The sequence below is a fragment of the Archocentrus centrarchus genome, chromosome 18 (genome assembly GCF_007364275.1).
Source record: "Archocentrus centrarchus isolate MPI-CPG fArcCen1 chromosome 18, fArcCen1, whole genome shotgun sequence".
NCBI classification, from domain to species: domain Eukaryota; kingdom Metazoa; phylum Chordata; class Actinopteri; order Cichliformes; family Cichlidae; genus Archocentrus; species Archocentrus centrarchus.
In genome coordinates this window covers 6,225,217-6,233,473 of record NC_044363.1, presented here as the reverse complement: position 1 = coordinate 6,233,473, position 8,257 = coordinate 6,225,217, and the positions used below count along the sequence as shown (strand labels likewise).

Genomic DNA, 8,257 nt, shown 5'->3' with positions numbered 1-8,257 from the left:
TGATCCAGCTCTAACTATAAGGTCAGTTTTAAGCCTAATCTTAAAAATAGAGAGGGTGTCTGTCTCCTGAATCCAAACTGGGAGCTGGTTCCACAGAAGAGGGGCCTGAAAGCTGAAGGCTCTGCCTCCCATTCTACTCTTAAGTATCCTAGGAACCACAAGTAAGCCAGCAGTCTGTGGCCCTTTTTCCACCTATGGGGTGCCGGTGCCAGTATTTGAACCATTCAGTGGTTTATACACAGCGAACGCACTTGGTGGTCGACCGAAGAACAGTTTCAACTCGGGGCCCGCAAGCTAGCTGGTCTTGAACCAAGAACGCATGATGAAAGTGGCAGAAGGGCGTGTCTCTGCCATCTCAACGTAAAGTTTCTGCTTTGTATCAGTTCATATCACAGATAAAAGGACACAAAGTGCATACTTGTCATCTTGCTTGTAATCACTGTGTTTACCTCCGTGCTGCACACAGATGCTGCAGTAGTTTGGTTTGGACCATAAAATGTGTTCGCAGCACAAGAAAGGGGAGCGTGTTCTCCCACGTTTGTGCTCTTCGACTTCTGTGTCCAGACGAGGACCCGCCCACACTCATACATAAAAGATCAGTTCACAAAGCGCAGTGGAAACACAGGCTCGTTTTTAAGCATTTCACTGGTTCATTGAAACCGACATCAGCACTGGTACAAGCACCGGCACCTCGGTGGTGGAAACGTAGCATGAAATTCTGTTGGGGTGATAGTATTAGTATAGTGTCTCATAGTAGTCTGAAATCCAAAACAAAAATATGAGAAATTTAAAGACAGCCTAATATATTTAAATAGGTCACACAAAGGGCGACTCATGTGAAGCCATGTGAGGACTTCTGGAAAGTTTTTTCTGACTGGTCTACCAGTGCGGAGAATAATGAAGCACCAGCACCATCTACTGGAATAAATAATTAGTCATGAGTCTGACTGCTTAACCCTGGAACACTAACATGAGATTTATAACAGTCACAGCTGATTCTTAAATCTGCTGCCTGGCAGCCTGACAAGGAGGTCTTATAAGTCTATGTGAAACCTATGCTGTAGGCATGTCATAACCACAAACCCCTCTGAAACCTGATGACATAACCTGAAGTGCACCTCGTCCCTAGAAATATAGCTACACGTCACATTGCAACTACGGTGACTGGCGTGTTCAGTACCACTGGTTGCTCCTATACATTTCTGGCTACTTTTCCACTGCAGTTTTTGAATTTATTATCACTTCAATATAAGTAATAACAATCACAGCCTCAATATAAAGACTTAAATGTCTGCAAATTCCTGCTGGGAGATTCCTGAAACAATCAGAATGGATGAGAGTGAATTTACAAAGAACTTGAGGGACAAACATGTTTGCCTGTAAAAGAAAACTGACCACAACAAAGAGTGTGAAGGAAAAAAAGTCCCAGCATTTTATTTGTTTCTCTGATGACAGCCACTGCTTGGAAAACACTGATTCATGACCATAAGGTAATTAATACATAATGCACCACGCACAAGCTTGAATGCTGGTAACTGTTGGCCGCTTGCGTAGGTTACATTGTAGGATCTATACAAAAATTCAGAGCAGAAGTCTAAATCAGTCATTAAACCTCAGAGGGTTAACCCTCTGGAGTCAGTGGTCAGGCCGGCGCGTCCAAATTATATCGTAGATTTAAGATGATGCAGCAGCAAGGCGCTGCCTCACTGAGTCTCTATTTCAACTTCAAACTAAATACCAGTTTTTGAAATGTGCTGATAGACCAAGAAAAATCAGAGGATAAATAACTTACACCAACTCCAAAGATTTCCTGACTACTGTCCTCACGTTTGATGTACATTTGGTGCAGGAAGAAACTGTCAAAATCAGATGTTCACTAGCAGGAAGTGTTTGTGAGTACAACAAAAATCATGACATTCCCTTTCCTACTGATGAAAAAATGCACCACATTATCCAATCAAAATTATAGGGCAACATGTGGCATTGGGTTGCTTAGGAAGAGTTGCAGAAAGAAAAATTACAACTTACATTTGTATTTTAAGTTATAAAAATTGTTAAAAATGTTTTATATTAAAAAAAACTTTTTCTACTCCAATTTTGTGTTTAGTTTTTGTGTGATTTTAGGTCCAAAGTGTTAATACAATAAATCAAAATGAAAACATAACTACAGTCACATGTGAGTGATTGTGCTGAAATAAAATGATACCAAACAAGGCAAGGGAAACTGCAGGTAAATAGTCAAAAACGGCCAAGCATACCCCAGACTCCAAAGAGCTGAAATCAAATATTTATATCACATTTAAAAGATGCATTTTGCAAACAATCGAATAGCAGCACAGTTCGGGTTATGGCTGAGGTCACCAAGTATAAATAAGACAGCAACCTCCTTTAGACCCCCAGGGGAGGGGCTGCAAGTAGTTGTGGTAGCCACTACCTCTGGGGGACTGGTTTGCAATCACTCTCAGGCTAACGTTTCCAAATAACAGCCATTTAATTAATTCATAAACAAAGAGACTGACTCAGATTGCAACATTTTGGCAGTCTGATAAGCACGACTCACTTGCCTTTTTAGAGACTAGTGAATAATTAAAGAGGCAAACAGTCCAGTGTGCCACTAGACTTTGCTATTTTAAAATCATAACTCACTACTTAATGATTAATGTCCAGATGTTACATCAATGGAATTCTATATTTCATTTCTTTAATGATACAAATAAAATGTTTTTGTAGTACGTGCCATTATTTAAAGAGAGTGAGAGACCATTTCTCTTTGATGCGCTTCTGACTGGTTTTATAGAAGAACAAAAAATAAGTCTACAGTTAAATCATACATCCCAAGATAATCTTCTCATCTCAGTCGAGTCATCCTTATTTATCCTCCTAATACACAGCTGCTTCTACTAAAACTCAAATATGAAATTTAGTCACTATTTTTTCTTGTTATGAGTTAATCTGTGATTTGTGAGGTGCTGCAGGAGCCTGAAGCGCCTCTTGCAGAGTTCACACTCAAAGGGCCCTCTCACCGGTGTGGATGCGCATGTGCTTGGTGAGGTTGCCATTGTGGTTGAACTGCTTCCCACATTCTTTACACACATAAGGTTTCTCCCCTGAGTGGATCAGCTGGTGTTTCTTCATATTCACAGCTTGGGAAAAACACTTTCCACACTGAGAACAGCGGTGTGGTTTTTCTGCTGTCTGGCAGCACTTGTGATTGGCTAACTCCTTTTGCTCTGTGAATTCCTGCCTACACAGGGAGCAATGTGGTGGTTTCTTTTCATGAGCCGATAGGTGTGTTTTTAATGTTGATGGATGACAGTAACCTTTTCCACACTTGTCACACTTGTATGGTTTCTCCCCCCTGTGGCCACGTTCGTGGAATATCAGGTGCTGCTGCAGTCGGAAACTTTTGTTGCAGTGTGAACAGCAAAATCGCTTCTCCCCAGTGTGTATCATCTGGTGCTTCCTCAAGTTACTCCTAATACTGAAAGCCTTGGGGCAGAAGCTGCACTTGAATGGTTGCTCTCCAGTGTGCGTGCGGATGTGTGAAACCAGTGTCTGCCGCAGTCTAAACTTCTTTGCACAAAGCTGACACTGGTATGGTTTCTCCCCCGTGTGGATTCGCTCGTGCTTCTTCAGTTTCGTAAGCTGTTTGAAGCTTTTCGCACAGTGGCTGCAGTTGTGTGGTCTCTCCTCAGAATGGCTGAGCATGTGTATTCTGAGGTCCCCACGCCTGGCACAGGTCTTGCCACACTGGTCACATTTATAAGGTTTGTCCCCTGTATGGATCAGCATGTGCTCCTTCAGAGTTCCTTCCCTCCCAAACTGTTTCCCGCAGACCTCACAGTGGTAGGATTTCTCCCTAGTGTGAGTGAGGAGATGCTGCCGCAAGGTGTAGAACACATAGAAGCTCTTATTGCACTGCATGCAGGTGTGAGGCCTCTCTCGCTGAACCTCAGTTTCTTTAACCTCGTGGTTTTTCACTGTTCTCTTTGTGACACAGTTTATGCAGCTTCAAACCACATTTAGTGTCAAATGTAAGGCTGCATTTGCGGCAGGAAAACCTCTCCTGCTCCGTCTGCTCTAAATCTGCTGTAGTTCTTGTTCTGCTGCAGTTGTGCTGCTGGTGTCGGATGACGTTGCTCTTCCTTGCGAAGGACTTCCCACAGAGCTCACACTGATGGCGCAGGAGTCCGGGTGCAACATCCTGTTGGCTAATCTCGGTTTGGTCTTCATTGGTTGAGAGCACATAAGAAAGAGTGATAAGGAAGGGGGTGCAAAGAAGTCAAAGTTAAATTCACTAGGCTCAAAATTATTCAACTACCAAGTTAAAAAGGGAAAGCATACAAGAAATAATTCATATGGTATCTTTTACTAATTAAAATATCTTGTAGCACATTAGATAAAGTATTGCAAAGTGTTTAATTGAAGTGGCAGAGGAATTCCTGGGCTACTTTTGCTGATAACTAGCTGATACGGGATGGTTGTCAGTTGATGTAGCTCACCTGGGCCTTTATAGCCTATCAAAGCTGGCCCAGATCAAACACTCACTCTCTCTTCCATTCCACCCGGGATCAATTCTCTTTGCCATTGTGCTTTGGTTGGTTTATGTTTAATTCTCTTTAAACCTCCCTCTTTGTCCCAGCCATCGAGACAGTCAGTGACGCCCATTAAGCGACCAAGATGACCGAGTGGGGTCAGTTATGACCCTGTTACAGTTGATACTTTTTAATGTCTTTGCTTGTGTCTATCAAACCTGAACTGTTTCCTTAATCTATGACAAATATTCTCATGCAATTAATTATGATTTTTACTCCCTTTTATTCAGAAAGGTTGAGGGTTAGCCTCATGGCTTCTGCAGCAGTAAGTATGGCTGCTCGAGGTCTGCTAGCCACTCAAAAAACATGTTATGATCAGAAGCGTGAAATTACAAAAACAAGACTTTCCATTATTCTTGTCACACCAGTGGAGCCAATGAGCCAATTCCAATAAAATAAATTTTTAGAAGTTGTCAGAGAAATAGTTTGCAATAAAAAAAATATCACAAATATACAGATGGGCTTATAAATGACAATGGTCATTTGAGGATTAATTTACAATCATTAAAAAGCATTAAAACACTCAGCTTCACTTTTTTTTTTTTTTTTTTTTTTTTACCTCCAGACTCAGTCTCAGGGGTTTCCACATCCACATCGTCAGCTTCTTCCTCTGCTTCAGTGTCTTGTTGATTCGTCTCCATTCTGTCTAATATAGTGTTATCTTTCTGACTTTGGTGTGAGGTTGCATCGACTTCCTCCTGACGCACCACTGAACTGGCACCCAGCATGGCTGTTTTGAGGGACTCCAATAGTTCAGGGCACTGTATGAGCCACGCCGTCCCTTCTGTGCCACCGTCGTTCTCCTCAAACACCAAGAGTGTGCCATCAGTTCCAGCATCCGCTTCAGTTTTGGTTTCCACCCAGATGGAGTTTTTATCTTCTTCTTCTTTATACAAATGAATCTCTGTTCTGATTTCACTGTCCTGCTGCTCCAGCTTCAGGTAGTCATACTCTCTCTCCAACTGCTCATCCTCCTGTTTCAGCTTGAGCTCCAAGGTGTTATGATTCAGATGGTCACTGTCACCATTTAGTCCTGGAGTTTTCATGCATTCCACCAATGACATGGACAGATCCATTTGAGTGAGGGCTGAGAGGTCTCCAGATGAGTCTGAAAGGGTGACATGCAGAAGAAGTTACAGAAAACTGATGGATTATATGGTGACTTCTTCTAGTTTCAGGGTTTTTACTCTACTTTGAAAGGTGGCTACAGGGCTTTGCTTTGATTCAGATGCAAAGTGTGATCAAAAAGCTCAAATCTGATCACAATTGGACCATTTGCCCATTCACAATCATTTTAAATAGACTCCAGCATGGCGCCCATTTTAGATTGCTGCTTGGTGGTCCCATTGGGACCACTTCCGCTGTTCACTCTCTGACTTTACCACAAAGCTCAAACTGATGTTTTTACCTCCATGTCAACTAGATACAGTTGTATGCAAAAGTATTGGCAACCCTGATGATTTTCATAATTTTCCTTTATAAATCACTGCTTGTTTGGATCAGCAATTTCACGAACCAGTGATATTTGAGAAGTGAAATGAAGTTTACAGGATTTACAGAAGTTGTTTTATTGATTTGAATACCTTTAGCACTAATTATTGGTACAACAAAATTTGTTTTGTAAGCTCATTGACCTTTGACCTACATACACAGTGAATCCAACTATGAGAAAGGGTTAAGGTGGCCAATTGCAAGTGTTTCTCCTCTTTGCATCTTCTCTGAAGAGTGGCAACACGGGAGCCTCAAAACAATTCTCAAATGACCTGAAAACAAAGATTGCTCAACATCACGGTTTAGGGGAAGGATCCAAAAAGCTCTCTCAGAGATTTCAGCTGTCAGTTTCCACTGTGAGGAACACAGTGAGAAAATAGAAGACCACAGGCACAGTTCTAGTTAAGGCCTGAAGTGGCAGGCCAAGAAAAATCTCAGATAGGCAGAGGCGAAGGATGGTGAGAACAGTCATAGTCAACCCACAGACCAGCTCCAAAGACCTAAAACATCATCTTTCTGCAGATGGTGTCACTGTGGATCGTTCAACGATTCAGCGCACTTTGCACAAGGAGAGGCTGTATGGGAGAGTAATGCAGAAGAAGCCTTTTCTGCACACACGCTACAGAGTCGGTTGAAGTATGCTAAAGCACATTTGGGCAAGCCAGCTTCATTTTGGAATAAGGTGCTGTGGACTGATGAAACTAAAATTGAGTTATTTGGACATAACAAGGATCGGTATGCATGGTGGAAAAAGAACACAGTAAAATTTGGTAGCGGTTCCATCATGCTGTGTGGCTGTGTGGCCAGTGCAGGAAGAAATGACTTGTTCTTACCCTCATTAATAAAGAATATATTGCAGCGTCTGTTAAGACGTTAAAGGAGATGGCGACAGATTGTCAGCAAAAGTTGCCCTTTTATTAACAATTAAATGGTTGCTGTGTGCCGCAACCAAAACAAAACAGTAACAACGAGACTGACTTGGATAACGACGAGCGGGAACCCGGCATGCTTGATGCAGAAAAGGCCCAACTGTTCAACTCAGACACTGAAGATGAAGAATTTGACGGATTTGTGGAAGATGAATTATTTAAAATGTGAGGGTATTTTTCTGTATTTGTTACAACTGAACAACATTCTGAGTTACTGTGAATGAGTTGAATAAAGTTCGACTTACCTGACGCTTTTGTTTCACTCTACATATGTTTTATCATGCACCTTATAACCCGGTGCGCCTTATGTATGAACATAGACCCGTTCATTGATATTGCGCCTTATGGTCTGAAAAATACAACATTCTGGAACGGCCATCTCAGTCCCCAGACCTGAATATTATTGAAAATTTGTGGTGTGATTTAAAGCGGGCTGTCCATGCTCGGAAATCACCAAACCTGACGGAGATGATTTGGAAAGAAGAATGGTCCAAAATATCTTCAACCAGAATCCAGACTCTCACTAGAAGCTATAGGAAGCATTTAGAGGCTGTTATTTCTGCAAAAGGAGGATCTACTAAATATTGATGTAATTTTTCTGTCGGGGTGCCCAAACTTATGCACCTGCCTAGTTTTGTTTAAATAATTATTGCACACTTTCTGTAAATCCTATAAACTTCAGTTCACTTCTCAAATGTCACTGTGTTCGTCTGCTATATGATATAACTGAAATTACTGATCCGAACAACCAATGATTTATAAAGGAAAATCATGAAAATTTTCAGGGGTGCCCAAACTTTTTAATACAGCTGTATTCCCAGTTTTCTCACCAGGGAGTACTTTTTAGTATCTGGCTTAATATGCTGTACAGGCTCATCGTTTTATTTTGGAGGGGCTAGTAGAACTGCTTTGCATGCTTCATTTTTTTTTTTTTTTTTTTTTAAGGATAACAGGTTTTATAGTGTACATTGCTTTTGCATTTTTGCTTGTTTCACAAAAAGTTGGCAGTTTAAAAACAAAGAACTGTTAGTTATGTATGTAACCAGCGTAGACGTCTAAGGAATTATCAACAATTACAGCACACCCACTAACAAGACTTCAAGTAAATACAGCCAAAAATCACGAAACAGCAGAGATCTTAACTGCTGTGAATGAGGATTTTATCAGATGACTATTTAGGCTGCTTTACAGTAGTTTTAATGGGTAGTGTCACTGTTTCATGCCTGTACAGCAATTAAGCAA

General features: G+C 41.3%; 2 protein-coding genes across 2 annotated transcripts in view; both read right to left on the bottom strand.

The window, feature by feature from the left end:
• Positions 1–3,006: 3,006 nt before the first annotated feature.
• LOC115796625 (zinc finger protein 716-like) lies at positions 3,007–3,924 on the bottom strand. Its single transcript, XM_030752989.1, has 2 exons — positions 3,321–3,924; positions 3,007–3,143 (listed from the first exon to the last, which is right to left on the bottom strand). Exons 1-2 carry the CDS (start codon positions 3,922–3,924, stop codon positions 3,007–3,009), a joined length of 741 nt encoding a protein of 246 aa, XP_030608849.1.
• Positions 3,925–3,961: 37 nt separating this feature from the next.
• LOC115796624 (zinc finger and SCAN domain-containing protein 26-like) overlaps positions 3,962–8,257 on the bottom strand; it is a 5,113-nt gene continuing 817 nt past the window's right edge. Inside the window, exons 2-3 of the mRNA XM_030752988.1 lie at positions 5,155–5,703; positions 3,962–4,227 (exon numbers count right to left, since the gene is read on the bottom strand). Of these exons, the coding sequence (XP_030608848.1) occupies positions 3,962–4,227; positions 5,155–5,703 (815 nt within the window). The remainder of the gene's footprint in view (positions 4,228–5,154; positions 5,704–8,257) is intronic.

What these genes read in the sequence shown, in the direction of transcription:
- LOC115796625 (XM_030752989.1), bottom strand. Translation starts at nt 3,924, where the DNA reads ATGCAGTGCAATAAGAGCTTCTATGTGTTCTACACCTTGCGGCAGCAT. An exon ending in GTGTGACAAGTGTGGAAAAG is followed by an intron (nt 3,144 to 3,320) that starts GTTACTGTCATC and finishes GTTTTTCCCAAG; the next exon opens with CTGTGAATATGAAGAAACAC.